Source organism: Lutjanus erythropterus, chromosome 7, assembly GCF_056507025.1.
Source record: "Lutjanus erythropterus isolate fLutEry1 chromosome 7, fLutEry1.hap2, whole genome shotgun sequence".
NCBI lineage: Eukaryota > Metazoa > Chordata > Actinopteri > Lutjaniformes > Lutjanidae > Lutjanus > Lutjanus erythropterus.
In genome coordinates, this window is record NC_139323.1 from 21,522,067 (window position 1) to 21,543,982 (window position 21,916).

Here is a 21,916-nt window from a genome sequence, read left to right on the forward strand (position 1 = left end):
AATGGCGAATTTTCTTTTTTTTGTACAGATTAAACAAATGTGTATTCTGTGACCAGACATCCTGGTTTGACTGGGACCATCACAGTTTCAAGCTGGATGTCCCAAGTCTTGACTGATATCTCTAAAAAATAAAATGTCCCTGTTTGCAGCCACAGTTGAACCTTGAAGAATAATTGCCAAGTGCAGAGTGGAAGGTGCAAATGCCAAGCCAAGACAAGCCAAGCCAAGCCAAGCCAAGCGGCTGTTTTGATGATTCAATACCCCAATAATTACAGCGCTAGTTTAATAGCTCAGACAGTTAAATGTGATAACAACAGCTCAGCTATATAAAGAAATAAAGGCCTTGTACTGCTTGACAGGAGGATCTCAACTGCAGTGGAACATATTCAAAAGACTCAAACTTCCCATATGACAACTGTTTGCACTGGTAAACATGAATAAAGTGGCTACTACACCTCCTTTCCTAAGTTCTCTAACTGAACTGATAAAATGGAAGTTTGGGGGAGCTGATTCAATAAGAACTGCTGCACTGTTGTTTTCATTTAACCAAGTTTCAGTTAAAAAACATAAAATCAAAGTTTTTGTTGATAATAAAATCATTCATTAATAGTGACTTGCCAGCCGGAGACCTGATACTCAATAAAGCTAAGTTTAGTGTACTAATGCTATTGTCTGACACAGCCTGTGGCTGACGCATAACTGGAGTCAGATTAGATAACATAGCTGTGCGTTTTGAACACACATTGTTTTTCCTGATGCTGGTCAAAACAGGAATGACAGACCTTGGAGATTCCTCTGGCTGATACTTTTCTATTTCAAGATGTGTTTGACCATGCCACCGGCTATTTAAGATTGCTGGTACGTTTAAGGAAGCAGCATGGGGTCTGTCTCATCTCTGACAAGCAGCTGGGTGATGATGTCTGGGGCTGCTATTTAAGAGTTCGTCAATTTGACTGAGCTTCAGTGTGGCAGCTTTAACTAAGTCCTTGATTGGTGAGCGTGGCGGAGAGGGTTGGCGCTGGTTCCATGGTGGTTGTGGTGGTGGTGGGGAGGATTGACGCTGGCTCTGTGGTGGTTATGGTGGAGGGCAGGAGGGGGGTTGTTGGAACCCTGACTGGGACAGCAACATCCTCTGAATGCCTTGGGTGATGTGGAGCAAATTGTCAGGTGAAGTGGGAGAGATGCCGTCCTTGTCCTTGGCTCTTATCTGTCCATTCAACGGGAATTCTTCTGGCGAAGAACAATCTGGCAGCGAGTGACTGGGGAGCGGGTACTGGCTCGACTGGTGACGAACTGCAGCTGTGTGCACAGGTGAGTGTAGTTGGTGACGAGGTGGAGGTGGCTGACAGGCAGAGTGGAGCAGAGACGGGGTGAATGGAAAAGTACTGGGTGAGGTGATTGAATTGTACACAATTGTACCAATTGTATTGGTTAATTTTTGGTGAGTGTTTTGAACTAGTTGTATGTATTTAATCAAGTTAAACTTATACTTAGTGTAAACAAAGGTGTGAATTCACCACAATAGAAATGGTGTGATGTTGACAGTGTTCTTTAAATGATAAAAGGTCACTTATGTGGTTTTCGGTTTTCTCCTCTCTTCCCTATAATGACCTACAAATACTGTCTCTGTTTTTTAAATCACTTGAACAAACAAACTATTTTTTTTTAAAAATGGCTTTTCAACAATCTCATTTATATTTCATGACATTTTAGTTTGTTTGTTCTCTATGTTCTACATATTTAGTTTGTATGGCTTTTAGTTCATATTGTTCCCTTTTTGTTTTAAATGTTTTCTTTTATTATCATAATAACTTTTTGAATCATGCTACATAAATTATGTTTAAGATGTCAAGAGAATGTGCATTAAGATGTGAGAATCAGATATTTCACTTGGTCTGTGCCCTGATAAACAAAATCTATGTTTTCATCTTATTTGTCTGGACCAGTTTTTGAGCCTTCCAATCACTGATGTCTGATATGTAATTTACAAGACTGCCAACAAGGGTCAGATCATTAAGTGAAGCGGGGGTATAAAGTTGTGTGTCATCTGCATAGTGGCAGACTCAGATGCCATGTTTGTAGATGAAAAGATCTAACGGTAAGCAAGAGCATAAGTTTGTCATCATTTTTACAAGTGATGCTTTTTTTGTATTTATTTTATCATCAGCCTGCCAGTCTGTTGAGTCCTTTGATCCTCACTGAGACCACTAAGATAAAACTACAAGAAGTCTTCCTAAATTTCAGCTGAGTTTCTCAGTGAGTTTCATAAAACAGTAAATCTCACTTTCAAATGAAAACTCCTGCTGACAAGATGCCCTGAAGAAGAATTTTAATACTATCCTGTATTTTCTGGAGTGATTGAAAAAATGTTTGATACATAAAGGCACAGACTTTAAATTCTGGACTTATAATAAAGATTTTAACATGCTATTGATTGATTTCATTTTTCGTTTTGACCGAAATTCAGGCAATGTGTCCCTCAAAACATGAGTTGTAAGGAGGCTATTTTAGCTATAATCAGGATATCAATTGATGCACGCACGTTGACATGTTTGACAAGATTTGTGTGGTGACCGAATATAATGTTGGCTAAATGTTCATTGGAGCTGAAACAATGTATTAATCAATCAAGTTAATCAATAGACAGAAAATGAATAAACAACAAAGCTGATTACCAATTCACCACTTTTAAGTATTTATATGCAAAAAAAAAAAAAAAAAAAAAAAAAAAGATTTCTCTGGTTTCAGCTTCTCAAATGTTTTTTTTTCGCAAATATTTTCATGTATTTTTTAATAGTAAACTGAATATATTCATAATATAATAGGTTTTGGTCTGTTGATCAGATAAAACAAGAAATCTGAAGTTGTCAGTTTGTGAATTTAGGATGGAGATTTTCCACTATTTTATTTTATAGTTCATAGACATGATTAGACTAGATTAACTTTTTCCTTCCAACCATTTTTTTTATTAAAGTTGCCAGCCAACACCAACATTTTTGACAAAATTCTCTGATTTCTCAACACCCATAGAATAGTCAGTTCTCTGAATATGTTAAAATTGCATATAACAAAAAACAAATCTACTACTTTCAGACAAAAAAAAAAAATGTTTTATTATAGCTTCATTCATTCTTTTTTATAAGCTCTTGAATGTTGGCTGGTTTCATTAAAAACTTTTCAGATAAAAAACACAGTAAACATTTTCAAGCAGAATATCAACTTAACATTTTTAGTTTTGTTTTTTTAATCACTTAATATTATGTGTGTGACATCACTGTCACCAGTGTGGTTAACATCAGGTGTGTGTCCCCTGCCCCACTGCCTGCCCCACTGTGCAAGAGGCCCAGAGGCTGAAACACTCTCTGCTCGGGGCTGTGGTGCAGGTCCCAGGAACAGCGGTGTGAGCAGCCTTGCTGTATCATGGCTGTTCTGGAGGTTGAGGGACCAGAGCGCAAGCAGCCCCACTCTGTGCCTAGGCTCTGTACTCAGATCATGGTGCTCTCTGACCCGGCTGCAGCGTAACTTAAGCATGCGCTGCGGTGTGAGCAGCCTGGCCATGCCCCAGCTGCTGTGGAGGTCTGGGGGGTTTAAAGTGAGCAGCCCCGCTCTGTGGCCAGGCTCTGTGGCGGGATCATGATGATCTCTGACCCACGAATCTGCAACTGAGCACCATGTGTTCATGCTAGACCAACGTCTTCGTCTTAGAGTTACAAATTTTTGTCAGATGATGCACCACAGCGTCCACTACCACCATGCAGTGAAAACAGCAATTGCTAGAAATCTCATCATTGACGGTGAGGTGTTATGTCTTAGAAGATGAGATATTTCGTCAATGGCAGGGAGAGCATGGATAATGAAAATTATGGTTACTTGCAGCCCTGCTGTATAAGAACTACTAGTTTAGTATGTTGGTAAAAGACATTTTCAACACATATACACACACAGTACTCAGAAACATAATCACTTCTTTATTTCCCACTCTTTCCAACTTTTACACTCTCTCTCTCTGTCTTTTATAGGCAGGCACACATAAAAGCAAATGTGCAAACACACACACACACACACACACACACACACACACACACACACACACACAGGATCATGCACTGCAGAAAGTAGGCTACTTTAACTCTCCAGCAGGTCCCTGCATTCCTCAACAGCCACTTGACCATCTTTTTACTCTTTGGTCACACACTGTAAACCTCCGACCATCTCACCAATACACACCTGAGGGGATTTTCTTTTGGGAGGAGCCTACAAGGGTTCTTGCTTGCTACACCTTCTCCAGCTGCAGAGCATTGAAGAGGACTGTCAGCATATTCCTCTCTTACTGAACAGGAGCAACTGGACCAAATGCATTACCAGTGGTGAGTCTTTTAAAATTTTATGTCAACTTCATGATTAGAAAAAAAAACTGCAGACTTAACATTGGCAACAGGAAACTTTATGGAAGTCATCGTAGTTATGATTTACAATCTGTTTATTTACTGCAAGTCTACAAACTGTAATACCAGCTTAACTGGTTGGCTTCACTGCAGATCCCTAATCCTAATAAACTGAATCAGAGATATTTGTAAAGGTTAGGGGGGATAAAAACAACTTTCAATCAGGGGAACTATTTTAAATAAATATTTTTTATCACCTTTTTTTCATCTGAAACTACTCTGAGTCATGAAATTATTCCTGGAGGATAATACTCAAGCAGTCTTTCCAATCAATACGGTAATTATCTATCTAAGCCGAACAAAGTTCATCCATCATAAACACTGAAGGGAGAATCCACTGATTAAACAGAATCCAAATTGAATTTTAGTGAATTAAAGGTCAGCATAATACCATCAGCAAACTTTTTTTTCTTATGTAGATCATACCTATTCAACTTAGTTTCACTCCATATTTTCCCCCTGGTCATCCCCACACACCCTGCTGTGGTTCAGTCCCCGACCGACCCCTGAGCTATGTTAAGACTCACCAGCAGTAAGTTTAAGGAGAGGTTGTGGTCTTGTAATTGAATTAAATTAAATCATGGTTATGTCATGGTAAGGATTACATAAACCAGGGTTAGGCAAAGATCATCAATGTGAATCCTGGGGAAAGATGTGAATGTTTTATAAGGATGAAAACGGATTTAGCATGTTTATATAATTTATATAAACCAGAAAGGCGCCACAGTTTAAGCGAGCCTTTAAATTATGTTGAGCAGTGAATGTTTCAGGTGATTCTTTATTGTCTGTTGTATCAGTCTATGAGTACGGAGCCCCTAAAGTGTCATGCAGAAAAAAAAATATATCGTGCGCACGTTTTAGTATCTCGAGCGCACGTTTTAGTATCTCGTGCGCACGAGATACTAAAACGTGCGCACGAGATAGTAAAACGTGCACACGTTTAAGCTAAATCGTGCGCACAGGATACTAAAACGTGCGCTCAAGATACTATATCGAGTGCACGAGATACTAAAATGTGCGCTCGAGATACAATTATTTCCCAGCTTTGACTTGTCCATGCATACGGCTCTCGGTAGTGACAACTTCAGATGTTCACAGTAACACACGCGATACAATGGAGAGAAGAACTCAGCTAATTAACTTTTATTTTCACCTCGGAATGTCATATAATGACATTCTTGTTGCTCTTGCCAGGAGACATAGGATAATTATCAGCAGGAGTACTTTGCTGCGCATACTGAAGAACAATAGGCTCAGCCGACGGAAGGACTATGCAGATTTACCGGGCTGCGGCACCCATGAACAGTTATATGTGTGTGTCCTGTAATGCAAGGAACAATGATGAGGCAGGGAGACGTGACTGGACTCAACTGGATCCTCTGTTGCTATGAGAGGAAACCAGCAGAGCAACGGTCCTGGCCACAGACCAGTGCAAACAACGGTCTCACACTGCCACCCACTGACACAAAGCCGCCACTGCAGTTATCTACTTTGACCCAAATTCAGGTTACTTTCTCACAACATGAGCATAGCATTTCCCAAACAAAACAAATAATACACAACAACAAAATTAGTTAAAAAAAAGAAGTAAGAGTCATATTGGCCGTCTCGTGCGCACAATTTAGCTTAAACGTGTGCATGTTTTAGTATCTCGTGCGCACGATTTAGCTTAAACGTGTGCACGTTTTAATATCTTGTGTGCTCGATTTAGTATCTCGTCCGCACGAGATATAGTTTTTTTTTTCTTCATGACACTTTAGGGGCTCCGTTATGAGTGATTTACAAGAGAGGCTGTTTTCAGTTTGGTTTCCATGCACGTGTAATGTCAATGCAGCAAATATCGTGGACAGTTAAGCAGCAAATGGGCAGTGGTGGCCTAAAAGTTAGGGAAGCCATGGGCTTGTAAGGTCGCTGGTTCAATCCCTCGACCAGCAGAGTAAATTTATGTGTGGAAAGTGAAACTTACCAGTGAACTCTCCTGCAATAAATAAAGTTAAAAAACAAAACTTATAAACTGTAATGACTTGAACCTGATAGGACATAGGAAACTGAATTAAACAATCAAAGATGCACATTGTTACCAACCTCCAATCCATCTGCTATCAATCAGAATGTTTATTTTTATCTGATCCACTGATTAACCACAGTATATTATATTATAGACATGTATATACCATGTGTCTAAGTCAGTTGTCTTAAGATCAGTAACTGATTCTTCTTTGACTCTGACAGATCCAACAAACTACAAGGCAGAGATTATCCAAGTAAACAATGGAAGAGCAATCTGTCAGCGAACCATCCACATCAGGCTTCGTCCTGGCTGACTATGCAGTCTTTGCTGCCATGTTGTTGGTGTCTATGGGCATCGGAATCTTCCAGGCCCTGAAGAAGAGCCCGAGGGAGGCCAGGGCTGATGACTTCTTCACTGGGGGTCGAAGCATGCCAGCAGTGCCTGTCGGGCTGTCGCTCTGTGCCAGTTTCATGTCAGCGGTCCAGGTTCTGGGTGTTCCCTCTGAGGCTTCTCGCTATGGCTTTAAATTCCTCTACATGTGCCTCGGACAGAGCATCAACTCGCTGCTGACAGCTTATCTCTTCCTGCCAGTTTTCTTTCGACTGGGCATCACCAGCACCAATCAGGTCATAATAAGCCTACAGTTATTATCACTATTAATACATATTTCAGTTTTATGTAACCTGTTTGCAAAGATCAAGAATTCAATTTTGTGTTAGAAGAATCATCAAAGGAACACAAAGATTTTATTAATTTTTGATTGATTTCTCAGCAGGATCATATAAGAGAAAAGCTTTTGATGTGAGGGTATGATCAAACTAAATACAAGCTAATTGAGCATCAAAATACATAAAGTAGGAGCATTTTGGTAACACTTTATTTGAAGGGGTGTGCATGAGACTGCCTTCACACTGTCATAACCATGTCACGAACATGAAGGAGTCTTTATGAATGTTGACTGTTGTCATAAAGTGTCAACCGGTCACTTACATAATTGACTTTGTTCGAGATGTCTTTGTTATGACAATTTCAAATCAATTGAGCCAATGTCTTTGCTATGACAACTTGACATTAACTAAGACAACATAACCTGTTAATTTCTGTGCCATAACAACTTAAATGGTCAAACGTACAGAAAGTATTTAGTTTTTTTAACATGACATTATTCTGTAATGTGTGGTTGGTTTTGACACTGGCTCCCATGATACGATTATAAGTGTGTCATGAACATTTTCCTTGTCCTAAAGTAAATTTCAGACTTGTTATAAAGATGTCATTAAGTTTTATTACAATATCAAAAGCTTTTGTAGCCGTATCATTAATAAAAACCTGGACTTCGGCTAAAGTGGTGCATTTGGACTTATGTAGTTTGATTATGTCAAGTTGTCATAACAAAAACATTACTGGCTTGATTAATGTCAAGTTGACATAACACAGACATTATAGGCGTGGCTAATGTCAAGTTGTCATAACAAAGACATTATTGGCTTGATTAATGTCAAGTTGACATAACACAGACATTATAGGCTTGGCTAATGTCAAGTTGTCATAACAAAGACATCATTGGCTTGATTAATGTCAGGTTGACATAACACAGACATTATAGGCTTGGCTAATGTCAAGTTGTCATAACAAAGACATTTCAAACAATGTCAAAGCAATGTCAGTGTTGCATTAAAAAATACAAAATGGCTGAGTGACACTTGCCATATACACTCATAAAGCCTGCTACATGTTCATGACAGGTGTAATGACATGGTTATGGCAGTGTAACTACAGTCTTATGCACAGCCCTTCAGATAAAGAGTTATTGAAGTACTATTACTTTGAGTATTTCACATAGTGAGGTCGAGTCAGGATTTCTCTGACAGGATGTTGAAACGCACCTGTGTGGTTTATTAAACATGATGAATATAAGAGGTGAAGACGGATGAGGGATGTGTGCTGTGATACTCTGCCGTGTTATAACTGCAGCCGTCTGCCTGTCACAGTATCTGAAGATGAGATTTGGCAGAGGGATGCAGCTGTTGGGGAGTATCCAGTTTCTTGTAGCGACGGTAAGACAGACATCACTGTATTCTCTGATACGCTGCACAGTTGAAGACAAAGTTGTGTTCATAAAGACGATGACACATTATCAGGTCTTGCAAATATTTAATTGTCTGGCTCACACCCAGCTCACCAAGTAAATAATTCTTTAATTTACACAAGACAAGCCTGACCTCTACGACGTCTTTAACCCACTTTCTGTTCCTGTTATTTCCTTTTTCTCAGCTGCTTTACACTGGAATAGTCATCTATGCACCTGCCTTGATCCTCAACCAAGGTAGGAGAGTTCACCAGATGCTCCTCTGTCTGTGTGCATTAATGAAATATTTTCATTCAGTTGGCATTTTGGCTATAGTTCCCACAGTCCTTTGATACAGTGTCAATCACTCACCAACAATAAATGACCTTATCCATGAATACACAACTTTATCACCACCACTCACAAGTGTATTTCCAGTCAGAGATTTCTTTCATTTTTACACCCAGCACCAAGACCTGGCAAAGGTAGGAGACAGGGAAACAGGGAAATAAAAAAACAGTATATTTGTGGGAACAGATCCTTTATTTCAAGCTTTTCCTCTCATGGCTTAACCAAACCACGTATTGCAGAGAACAGGATGCGTGAAGTGAACTTTGGAGAAATATGAGCTACAGAACTATTTATTCTATTTAAATAATGATATGAAAGTGTGAAAGTGATATGAAACCCCCAGGGGTGGGAGGTATTTTAAATAAAGATATTCAGAAAACTGAGAAAAAAAACATTTCATAAAATGAACACACATTGTTGAAGTTGATGTAGGCAGTTTATTTTTTGGCATCATTGGACAAAAGATCCCATGATAACTTTTTAACATATTACAATTCAAGATCTGAAAGAAAACTCTGGGACTCTTCTTAGCTCCGTTTTCAGGCTTCCAAAAATTTTGCCCATGATGGCCAATAACAGGTCATTTCAGAGAGAGGGTATTCCCCATCCCTTCACATGGTTAGAGCCTGGTTAACGTCAGAAGATCCTGTAGAAAATCCTGCAAGTTGTGATAAATTTCCAGTAAGTCCTTTGCCTACAACGGCGTGTAATCCAAAACACGCCCCGGCTCCACAGGAAGCTTCGGGCCCATTACATTCAATGTCACAGCGCTTGTATTGACGACTAACAAATAGGAGTGAGAAAAGTACTGGACAACAGAAACAATGTCAAACTATGTGATGACAGCCATCTAACATGACTTTAGTAGCATGTTTCACAACATCTTCATGTGTTTGCTTTAGTTGTCATTATTCAAACATGGCACGCAGTGTATTTGAAGAACCATTACATCACTCCTCCCTAAAAATGAATGTTAGCTAAAGTTTCCATTTTGTTCTCTGCTATTAACAAAATTGTATTTTCATACCATGTTTGATTAGCAAACTTTCACACCACATCAAAGTTTAATCTCTTTACTGCTCCATCAAAATGTTTGAGCATGGTAAATAACTTTTAAATAGTAGTTTGGGAACTGAAGCAAGACTTTCATTCTTTAAAGGAATATTTCATATTAACCCATCAACATTTGTTTCTTTTTTATTTCAGCTACTGGACTCAACATGTGGGTGTCTCTTTTTTCTACTGGGATCATTTGCACCATCTACACCACACTGGTGAGAATTTTTTTTTAATCTCATCGAACCAGCACAGCTTCTGTTCAGACTCAAATGTGCATCGAGAAATGCGACGCATCTGGCAGGAGTCCCTTCCTATTCTTTTCTAGTATGTCCTGCTGAGAATTTCATCATCAGACCACTTAGCCATGCTGCAGTTAAATGTGGCAGTTGTTGTTTGTGATGGTGTAATAATCATCCGCACAAATGCACATAATTTAATGAAGTAAATAGGAAAGGTTATGGGAAATAAACCAGTCCCAATATAATACAAAGGCCAGACCTCTATTTAGACACTGAAACTTGTAGAACAGCATATACACTGGTTACATCTTGACCTTAATCTGTTTTTTGGAAAAGTCTCTAATGCTGTGGTGTGTTTTCCTGTCTGTCTGTAACAGGGCGGCATGAAAGCTGTGATTTGGACTGATGTGTTCCAGATTATCATCATGCTGTTGGGCTTTGTGGCCATTTTCATCCATGGCACAGTTCTGGTTGGTGGTCCTGCACTGGTATTGGAGATTGCCAACAATGGATCGCGCATTAATTTTAATGAGTAAAAACACTTTTTTTTCCAATTTCAACACATTACTTTGTTCCCCTGCAGTGGTATCAAATGCCTTTTGATGATGATACATCAATTTAAGATTGTTTCAAGCTTGTTGTGGCTGAACAAACCTATTGGTTGTTAATGGTATTAGTATTGGTGGCTTACTCTTTCACGTTTTTCCAACCAGGAAGGAGAAAGCTAAACTAAAAAAACAACATTACAAATTCATTCTTGACCTAGAAAACAGATTTTTGGCAACAGCAATCATAACTCAAGGTCCACTTATCAGCTTTTTCTTTAGTTTTCAGCCTCTTCTCACTCCTTCAAAATAGTTGTCACATATAAGATGCTGTCGAAAGCTCTGGAAAAAGCTAGTAAGTGGACCTGGATTAGGAATATCACTACACTTAAATGTACTGAATCCTGGACTTGGTTTCCAAAATCTGAGGAATCCAAACCCCAGCTGTTATAATGGAAAGAGGCTGTAAAGAGTGGAGTGCCACTGATTTGTTTGCTAATACTTTTTCGCCAGTTTTGACGTTGACCCACGGCAGCGCTACACCTTCTGGAGCCTGTCTGTCGGGGGTGCACTGGTTTGGCTGTCCATGTACGGGGTAAACCAAGCTCAAGTCCAGCGCTACATCTCTTGCAGAACAGAGAGAGAGGCTCAGTGGTGAGTGGAAACCTCTTTGTCATTCATTCTAAGTTCTAGCACTTAAATGTCTAATGTATTAGCTTTAGAACATCAGGTACAGTGAGCAGGTGATATTTGCAAAATAAACCTAGACAGGGTGACGCAAGACTGTAACACGAAGTGATGCCGTGACAGCAAGCACAGCCCCAGTTTATGTCAATAAAACCATACAGAATTAAATCACCAAGGAGATACAGAAGTGAAACAACTGTTGGCCATAAACATGCTTTGGAAAAAAATAACTGACTCTTTCAAGGGTGAAGTAGGACTGCTTTTGACATCAGCAAACTCATAACTGTTTAAAGAAACGTACTTACATCCTGTAACTCTAATGTGGAACTCTAACTTTTTCTATAACCTGAGTTATAAGTTTATAGTATAGGCTATACTAATGGGGAATCCAGGGCTCTGCTGGGGCCAACACAAGCCGGCCAATGCCTCACAATAGCTTTTAATCACTTGCTAACTTTTCAGTTTGGTCCACTGTATGCACTCTGATCCTTTATTATTCCTTTTGTTTCATCTTTTCAATTTTTCCCTGCAATGTTTGTAAATTCTGATGAAACATTAAACATTTCTATTAGCCTCGGCTGTACTTATAGCGAACATGGCAGCATTAAACCATCTTATTATAAATTATATATATATAATATAATTATATAAATTAAATAGCTAATGATTCGGTATGATACATTTCAGCCCTGTTACACTGCAATATGCTATATGAGATGATGCAATGTGTAAATCTTTATATTTTAATTCTATTAGTGCTATATTTGTAGAGTACTATTAATTGCCAGAAGTCATCCTAATAGTTTTACTAAGTCCAGAGAGAAGGGGACATTACAGTAGCATTAACATCTTATTAGAAATCTCATTTGTAAATGACATACAAAACCTAATACAAATCTGTGAACAATAACTTTAAAAATGTTAAAATACATTTTTGCAGTAAGATGATATGCAACTCTGTTTCATATAAACAGTGCTGTGATTTTGATTGATTTGACCATGTAGAGGAAGTGGGGTGTGGAGGAACAGTGATGTTAAATGGTACCTGCTCTCCCAGTGATATGACATGTCTGTGTGTTGAGAGGCTTGTGGCTCTGTACTCTGCTGTCCAACATGTTTTGCATAAATGATTTGCAGCAGTGTTCCTCATCTTTCTTATAAAACCTAAGCTTATTCCACACTTGAACATTATGAAAGTTGGGTCGTGCAACACGGTGCAACATTAGTTCTTTCACCGTTTTGAGGAAATGAATAAGAGAGGCAGAAGAGGGACACGTGAATGCCTCAATACCATCCATCACTCCTGGCTCTAATGACTTCTCATCACCAAGTTTCACTGACTGTCTCCAAATGAGAGGGAGGGCCTTCGTGCTGCCACCGAAGTGAAGGTGTTAAGGACACACCTGTGACCCACCTTCATGGTGGAATCCTGAGACCATTTCAGCAGCTCCCTGATGACTGAGTACTCTGTGTAAGGCTGGTTGACTATGGTGAACTAACCGCTGAGTGATTTATGAGGGCTTGTCATCAGACTCTAAAATGAAGCCAACAAACCTCCGCAGTTCCACCACACCACCTGTGTGAGTAAATAGACAAGATACTCTTGGATGGACTTTGAGTACACATCACTGTTTACAGAGGGTGGAGTGAACACTGTTCCCTAAGAAATTTGGGACTGAGGGTGTCTAGAGTCTCAGGTACATCCACCTTCAGAGGGTATTTCTTGTTCCACTTGTACAGAGGGGGAATACATTGATCTTGACAGTTACGTACTGCTGACCTATGAGGAACGAGTGAATGTAACATTGACACAGGCCTCAGGCCTAAGAGGTGTCAGAGTGAAACAGGGCTAAAACATTGGCATTAGGATGTTGACATCAGGTGCTATACCAGCAGACATTTAATCCCGAGTCAGAAGAAGTAGTGTGAGTCATATAACCCTGGACCTGAAGCCCTTAATGCTTGGTTGTTTTTTAAAAGGAGGTAAATTATTCTAAGGTTAATTCTTATTAATATGCATTGTTAAAAGCCCCTATGTTTGTCATCAAGCTTCTAATTTACGTGCAAAGCAAGGAGTTTATTTATATAGCACCATTCAGAAATGAAGCAATTCAGAGTGATTTATGGGAGCAATTAGCAACTTTGTCTGACAGTTTGTGACTGATGCATAACTGGAGTTATATTAAAGTAGCTGTGTATTTTGAGTACACACTGTTGTTCCTGATAAATCCTCCTTGCTGATTCTTTTCAATATCAACCGGCTATTTAAGATCACCAGTGTGTTTAAAGAAGTAGCATGGGGTCTGTCTCTAGGAGTTTTAGTGCGGCAGCTTTTACAAACTCCTTGATTGGTGAGTGTTGTGAAGGGCGGGAGGATTAACATTGGCTCCCTGGTGGTTGTGGTTTGCCATTTGCCTTTGCGTCAGACACCATCAGCCCAAGTCCTGGCTGGAGCTGATGCTTTTGGTCGAGCACCGGTCCTGTGCCAGAAGGAAGGGTCATTAGGAAAGGCTGGTCTGGGAGCCTCTGCAGCTGATCCGGTGGTGTTAGGACATATCCATAAGACTGTGTTGGCCAAGCTAGCGATGGTATGCTCTACATTTGATGTATCCCCACGTATAACAGTCTGTCCATCAGCACCTTGTACAGGACTTTCTTTTGAAGCTGCGTTATTGTCTCAGTCAGTCGCTCATACACTTTGCAGCTCAGATTTTGCCATTTATTCCTTCAAGGTATCAATAATTGGGTAAACCTAATTTCTCACAGATGATACAATGAGAAATGAGTTTCACCAAATTAACTTGGAATTATAGATTTTATGATTATAAAATTATAAATTCTATGATTATAGAATCATCATCAGGCACCTCTGAAGTTGTATGTTTTTCCTACCTGATAAGTGAGTAAACAGCGGAAATGCAGAGAGCCAACAGTGGCACTATAATGATGTTTGCTTTTGATTGCAGGGCGCTGTTTGTGAACCAAGTGGGTCTGTGCCTGATTGTGAGCAGCGCAGCGACCTGTGGCATCGTCATGTTTGCTTATTATATCAACTGTGACCCACTGAAGTCTGGGAGGATTTCTGCCCCTGATCTGGTACTAAAGACGCTCCTGAAAAAACAATAGCCACATTGACTGGAACTGTGCTGGGTTCAGATGATACTGGATTTTGAAAGCTGTTGGCATTACTGGTATTATGTAGTGTGAGTACAGATAAAACATGTTTTTACTGTACTTCACCCTATATTTACATTTAATGTTTTCATGTCTGGATTTCTACTTGAAGTGTCAGTTTTGTTGGTACTTCAGTGTGCTCCAGATTGAAAGAGTATCTTTACCTCTGACATTTTCTTTGCCAAATCCTCCATCCATCATCCATTATTTAAAGTTGTGAAATGTGAATGTGTTACTTTACACCTGTTTACCAAGCCTGCACTTTGATGTGACTCAGGTCAAACAGCGCTGAAAGCTCAAGTTTATTTTATAGAAACTGAGCAGGTTAAGAAAATCACCTTTGATAGGCTGGTGACTCAAGACTGTGAGAATAAACATTAATTAATTAATTTAATTTAGTGGGGAACAGTTGGAAATAATTGACTTGTCTAACACAGATATATTTACTTTTTCACTCTCCCCCTCTCTCTCTCATCTGATGAAGTATATGCCGTACTTCGTGTTGGACATATTCAAAAGTCACCCGGGCTTTCCAGGTCTTTTCCTTGCCTGTGCTTACAGCGGGACTCTGAGGTACTTCTGACTTGGTTTCTCTCAACTAAACTTATGTCAGTTTTCTCCACAACAAAGTACATGTACTTTTTCACATTGTACGCAAAAGTCCAGTGTGTAAGTTTTACAGGGATCTATTAGCAAAATATGGCAGATGTGGAACATAATAATCAATAGTAAGAATCATTGTGTTTTTGTTGAATGAGCCTAGAACAGGTGTAAGTCCTCTTCCTCTGCCATGTTTCTATAGTAATCCAGGCCGGACAAACTTGCTCTACATATGGCCTTTCACATTTTTTGTAGGTTCCCCTACGAGCTTGGAAGATGAGGGTCAGGCGTTTTCAGTTGGTTGCAGTCTACAACCTCACTGCTAGATGCCACTAACTCTTACACACTGGTCCTTTAATTGTAATTCTGGGTACTTAGTCTGAGTATTTAAACTTCTTCTACTTTATACTTACTTATACAATATTTGTCTTTCAAGTGTACTTCAGAGGGAAATAATTTACTGTTTACTCCACCACATTTATTTGACAGCTATATTTGTTACTTTTCAGGTTAAGATTAAACTTTTTTGGCTTCAGACCTCTTACAAAAAGACAATTGTGTTTGAGCTCCAAAAAGGGTTATGTTTTTGGTGCCGTTTGTTTGTCTGGCAGCAGGCTTAGGAACTACTTGCACAGTTTTCATGAAATGTTGTAAAAGGGTGTGAAATGTGCCAAGGAAAGAACATATTACATTTTTGAGTGAACCTGAATCCTGGGGTGGATACGCAAATTATTTTTCATTTTTGCCAAAAATGCGAGATTAGCACTTGGCCTTTCCAGTCTTTATCGTGTTTCAGATGCTTATGAGTCAATTTAGATAACTGTCTGTGCTTCAAAGAGGGACATTTATCCAACATTTTACATTAGATTACTCATAAGAAATTCAAGCTTAATTTTTTATTCTTTGCTTCTCCTTTAATCATCTAACAAAACATTTATTTATCACCTCCATTTATCCGTAGGTCGGGAAGCACTGGACAGATGTGCCTAATTGTCTATTATATAGTTAAAACTAACTTTCCCTTGAACTGCTGCTACTATAAACAAAAAATCTAATAATGGCATAAAAATATTATAACACTTACAGGGGCCATTTCTCCGCAGAACAAGTACATTTAACATTTGATTTTGATGAAGTAAATTTCTCTCATGTATTTTTTAGAACACATGTTCATATTATTGTAATGGTACATTTAAACAACATATTATTAACAATGTGTTAAGAGTATTAAGCGTGTCTAAACAGCTGAGTTTGGATACTTGGTGACCACATGTATTTTTCACAGCACAGCTTCCACAAGTATCAATGCCATGGCTGCAGTAACGATGGAGGATCTGCTGAGACCTCATCTGCTCCACATGACCCAGAGGAAACTGATCCTCGTTTCTAAAGGACTGTGTAGGTTGATCCCCACTGAACTGAATTGTTTTTCTCTTGCATGTATTCTTAAAAGCTTTGGTTTTAAAACCAAAAGACACTGTCACTTGATTTACGGTGGCACCAACTGTACAGTATAAATCATAGTTCATCACTTTTCATATTTCATGTTGACTGAATAGTAGATGAAACTGCTTTTTACTACCTTTCCTTCTTTTTTAATTTGAAGCCAGATTTGATGCAAATTCAAAATTTTCACAGTTCATTATTTTGTCATTACTTCTCATTTTTTCCCCTAAGCATTGCTGTATGGAGTGAGTTGTATCACTGTAGCTGCTCTGTCCTCCCTCCTGGACTGGGGAGTACTTCAGGTATAATATCTAAATACTACTACTACTACTATATTATATGATATTTAATCCATTGTGCAGCCTCCAGTCCTTTTAGTCCAATTAGGCATACCTTCTACAGAACAGAGTGGTTTATTATTTATTTTTTATTTTTACTTACTACTTACTTGACTTAACTATTATTTAAATTGGAATTTTTGCAATTAATCACTGACTCTAAGTTATATGAAATAATGGCAAAACTACTGTCTCAATATTGTGCAAAAAATGTAAACCTTTGTAAAGGCAGAAACAGTTTAAATTAAGAGTCATTTTGTTTAAGCTACTTAACTTTCTGACGTCTGGGCTGATGAGAGATGGTTCAGACGGAACTATAGAATAAAATTTACTTGGTACTCTGTTATAAAGTCTCAGTGGTGTGTTTGGCTGCTTTTCCACATCTGTTTTGTCTTTTCTCTTCAGGGCTCCTTCACTGTCATGGGTGTGGTCAGCGGTCCATTACTGGGAGTATTTATTTTAGGAATGTTTGTCCCGGCAACAAACAAGCTGGTGAGCTGTGTTTGTCCTGTGTTGTACACTGTATGTTTGTTTGTTCAGTCTCTTATTCAGGAAAACCTACAAGAAAAGTTCTTAATGGACGTATTTTAAATACTTAGAGTAAATGTTTGGAGTGAGGGATGCGGCCTGTTCGAACAAAACATCTTTTGTTTGGTATCCACACGGCTTCTTGTGTGATGTATCTGTTGCTCCTATGAAGTCACAGGTATTAGAAACAAACTACAACCCATTAACAAAAAGGACTGCACCACTGAGCAGTACCTGGAGGTGATGGAAAATAATTTTACAAAGGTTTAAATTCCTGATTGATTTAGACTGGATTCTATTGAAAGACGCCGTAAGGGGCAACTTGTATTGCATTTTGAGAATGAAGTCAAAATTTCAGAAGTTGAAACACCATCTCAGCTTAATCCTGACATGGTATTTCAACCTTATTCTTGACATTTAAACTTTATTTTCATAATGAAAAGAAAAAAAACTTCCTCTTATGCCTGGCATTAATACTGAACGTTTGACTTCATTCTCGACATTTAGACTTTATTCTTGAAATGCAAAATAATACTTGTGTCGCAACTAAACCTCTGCAGTCTTTTTATGAACTGAACTGTTGTTCTTCTCTCATCATTTGGTGAGATGCCAAACTACTGCTATCGATATAGGATACTTCATACTTTCCATGTTAGTCATGATATTAAATATCTGAATTTACTAAATTAATTTCCTGATTTAATCATTACCTTAGCACTTCCTTGAGAACATCAGTGTCTCACACACACACACACACACACACACACATACACACATATTTTTCTTGGCAGCCTTTCTATTGTCCCATTAACCAGCCGGTTTTTCTAGAAATCAATCTGTTACCTGGCAGTCCTGTCACACAAAGGCGGCCTAACACAACTTGCCTCTAATTGCCTCACATCTTCTCTATTAAAAGTTGCACTTGGTGTTTCAGGGGGCATTTTCAGGAATATTAGTGGGCTTCTGTGTCTCTCTGTGGCTGGCTGTTGGTTCAACTCTTTACCCGCCCAGTGCAGAGACCATGGGTGTCCTGCCCAGCTATGCAGGTGAGTGTGAACCCAGCAACATCACCCTGAACAGCAGCGCTGCCCAGGACCAAGACTCCATCCTCACGCTGCTTCACCCACGTGACCAGGGGTCAGTGAGTTCAACCAGACCTGCACTGATTCACAACTGTTTTTTCCCCACATGGTTTACACTGGTTAAAGTTGGAGCTCAGTATTGATAATCACAAGTTATTTGTACTAAAACAAATTCTGAGTCAGATTTAGATAAACTGAATGAATACCCACATGTGAATTTAGCCTGGATTTTGTCATTGCTGCCACTTTGTAGACTATCAATGTCAGATTAAATAAAGAAAACAAGTCCTGACATTGAACTAGATATGTGTAACAGCAATAAAATTGTCTTTTCCAAAACCAGGGGTCTGCGTAATTTCTACTCCATGTCCTACCTCTACTTTGGTGCCATGGCGACCAGTTCAGTCGTGATAGTTGGGCTGATAGTGAGCTATGCAACAGGTAAGAAGGTAAAAAGTCACAAGAGAAAATTGCTGACACATAATGACCCATCATTCACAACCTCTGTTTTAATTTAAGACAATATACTACATTGAATTGACAGTATTTTAGATATAGATTAGGTTACTAACTTACTAGGAAACTCAACACTGTTGCTGTGCAATAAAAGCTTGTAAAGTTTATTTTTCATGAGGCTGAGGTGGTGATTTACAGCATTACATAACATTGAAAACTGAACAAATTCTGTTGTGTCTCTCTACACACAGGACCCACAAAGAGGAGTCATATTAAAGAGGGTTTGTTATGGTGGGATCTGAAAAAAAAGCAAGTTGAAGTCCCATCCGAGCGCAGAGTAAGTACTATATCACCAGCCTATCACTTTGATCCACCTTTTTTTTTATTTGTGTAGATGAACAAAAGTAGAACTGAATGAACTTAATGAATACAGGATTTCTACCAGCTGCTCTTTCTTTCTTCCTCAGTCCAAACTCATGCATCTCAGGTGCACCTGAGACTAATAAAGGGTTTGTTTCAAACCATATGTATATATGTATATATATATATATATATATATATATATATATATATATATATATATATATATATATATATATAGCCCATTTTGTTTTGTTTGGTTGACTGTGTTTGTTTCAAGACTGGAACAATGACCAGGATGTTCCCCTGCCTTCTGCACAATGCATGCTGGGATGTGAGCCATAGGAATAACCAGGTAAAGAAATGAATGAGCAAATCATTCACATCTTTGATTATTAATTAATAAAAGATCTTATATATTGGTGCAAAATTTCAAGTGAGAGATATCTCCACTTGCCACTTTTGATCACCACTTAAAGGTTGTTTAAATATAAAGTGTGTGCGTGTTTTTTCAGTCAAAAGCAAAAATAAAGGGAAAATGCACCACTTTTTTATGGATGTCCAGTTACTGTTGATGGTAAATGTAAATTCACATGAAAAGTGCTAAATGTTCCCTTTAATGTATGAATGTAATGAATGTGTACTGCAGATATAGCTGGTTAAGATGTGTATGTAGAATCACATCAACAATTATTCCAGTCTCAATGCTGATTGAACTTTTTGTGATTAAAATCATGTTCAGGGAGTGTGCATCTGGGTACTACTGTTCAGCATTTATGTTTAGGTTTTTTTTTATGGTTTTAAAAGCAAAATCTTGATCTTTTTTTGCAGGGAGACAATGTGACAGATAAACCACAGCTTGTGCCTTTGAGGCACCTGCATAAAGAAGCCGCAAATGTAAAAGAAGAACCAACAGACTGGAATGTTAAATCACCACTCAGAGCTTAGATGTTGAACAACTTCAACTTTTTACCCCAGAAAGGTCTGATGGCAGGGATAGTTACTCTCTAGTGGAAGAAACTTTATTTGCACTAGTCTTATTGTCCTATTCAAGTCTAAATTCTTAAAGTGTTTGTCTGTTGTCTGTTCAGTTCTAAGTCTACCCCACATTTGGAGCTACATTTAGATCAAACAAGAGTATTTACAGATCTGTCTCTTAAAATATGATTGAAGGCCTTTATGACTATGCCAAGGAGCGTACAGAATCTAATCAAACCCTTCTGTGTTACTTGAATTCTTCTATTATATATATTTTTTTTTCATTTTGAAAGACTCTTTCATCAGGTCGTTCATCCTGGAAAGTCCGATAACCCATGTTGTAATGCATACCAGTACCTCAGTGGGTGTTAATGGATATGTGACAGGAAGAATGTGCCTGTGCATTAACAGTTGTTCACTTCTTGTTTCCTTGTAATCCGCTGTGAGTTCAGCGTCTTTATTTTGAAGCTTCCTCTTAAATGTACAATAAAGGGAAAGTGTGTGTTTGATAAAGAGTGCTTCTGTCTGCCAGTTATGAGTTTCCACATAAAATATGAAGGGCAGAAAACATCATAAATATATCAGAAGCATTTTCTGACACAGTAGGTATTTTAAAAAAGCTAACAGGTTCATAGGTCATTACTCATCTAATCCACACACAGCCAGTATCAGTATGGACCTGTTACATAACAGTAGGCAGCACCATTAATATCTATGATATATCCAATTCACCATAAATAGCAGCATTATATGTGCACAAACTCTATTATATCCTGGATTGGATCTAAATAAGTAAAGGAAAAAACATGAAAGGCATCTTCTGTTGTGAATACTTCATTAATTAAGGATATTTTCTGGATTTTAAAAAATGTTTCCTTGAGCTCAGCCTCACTCCAAATGTCTGGTAAGCCACTCGCTGGCTGCAGTTTCAGTGGGGGAACATTAAAGTGAGACTACGCAGCTTATTGCAAAATAAGAAATAATGCAATCGTCCTCTTAGAAATGAAAAGTTGAGCTCATGAGTATTAAAACACCTGTGCTACATTAAATAAAATAAACTGACTTTATGGCCCTTCTTTGCTTGTGCTACTGTTGCTAATGTCTTAGCATTTATCATATAATTTCCACTTGTTGCCACAGTTGAAAGAAACACCTTCTCTCTATTTTAAACAGGTTTTATAGTACATGTTTGATGCTCAACTTTTATAACAACAATGAATAAAATATGCTCAAGATTACAAGTTTGTCTGTCTGTGACTTCAAACCCCCACTTTAGTGGAAATGTTAATGTTAATGTTAATGAAATGCACAGGGTCTAAATCATCTCCTCTCAGTGTGTCTTGTAGGTTTTGCTGTCAGTAAGATTGAAGTGGCACCTGAAAAAATGATAGTCTGTGTAAACTTCCCTGTGTGGCGCTTCAAAGGCCCATGGAGGCTTTAGGGACGCCTCCACAGGAAGACAACTCATTAAAGGACCAGTGTGTAAGATCTAGGGGGATTTACTGGCAGAATATCGCAGAAATTTAGTAAAATATGAATAAATATGTTT

At 38.5% G+C, this 21,916-nt stretch overlaps 1 protein-coding gene across 1 annotated transcript; it reads left to right on the forward strand.

Moving 5' to 3' along the window:
• The first annotated feature begins 6,682 nt into the window (after nt 1-6,682).
• On the forward strand, nt 6,683-21,608 carry slc5a5 (solute carrier family 5 member 5). Its single transcript, XM_084723199.1, has 16 exons — nt 6,683-7,082; nt 8,448-8,513; nt 8,731-8,782; nt 10,082-10,149; nt 10,551-10,705; nt 11,232-11,372; nt 14,372-14,501; nt 15,064-15,152; nt 16,465-16,577; nt 16,857-16,927; nt 17,369-17,455; nt 18,426-18,628; nt 18,917-19,014; nt 19,281-19,366; nt 19,670-19,744; nt 20,221-21,608. The coding sequence occupies exons 1-16, from the start codon at nt 6,717-6,719 to the stop codon at nt 20,335-20,337; spliced, it is 1,917 nt and encodes a 638-aa protein (XP_084579325.1). The 5' UTR covers nt 6,683-6,716; the 3' UTR covers nt 20,338-21,608.
• The last annotated feature ends 308 nt before the right edge of the window (nt 21,609-21,916 follow it).

Bases quoted from the DNA above. Each gene is read 5' to 3' on its own strand.
- slc5a5 (XM_084723199.1), top strand. From the start codon at position 6,717: ATGGAAGAGCAATCTGTCAGCGAACCATCCACATCAGGCTTCGTCCTG. The intron at 17,456-18,425 runs GTGAGCTGTGTT...TTGGTGTTTCAG, and splicing joins TCCCGGCAACAAACAAGCTG to GGGGCATTTTCAGGAATATT. The intron at 19,367-19,669 runs GTAAGTACTATA...GTTTGTTTCAAG, and splicing joins AAGTCCCATCCGAGCGCAGA to ACTGGAACAATGACCAGGAT.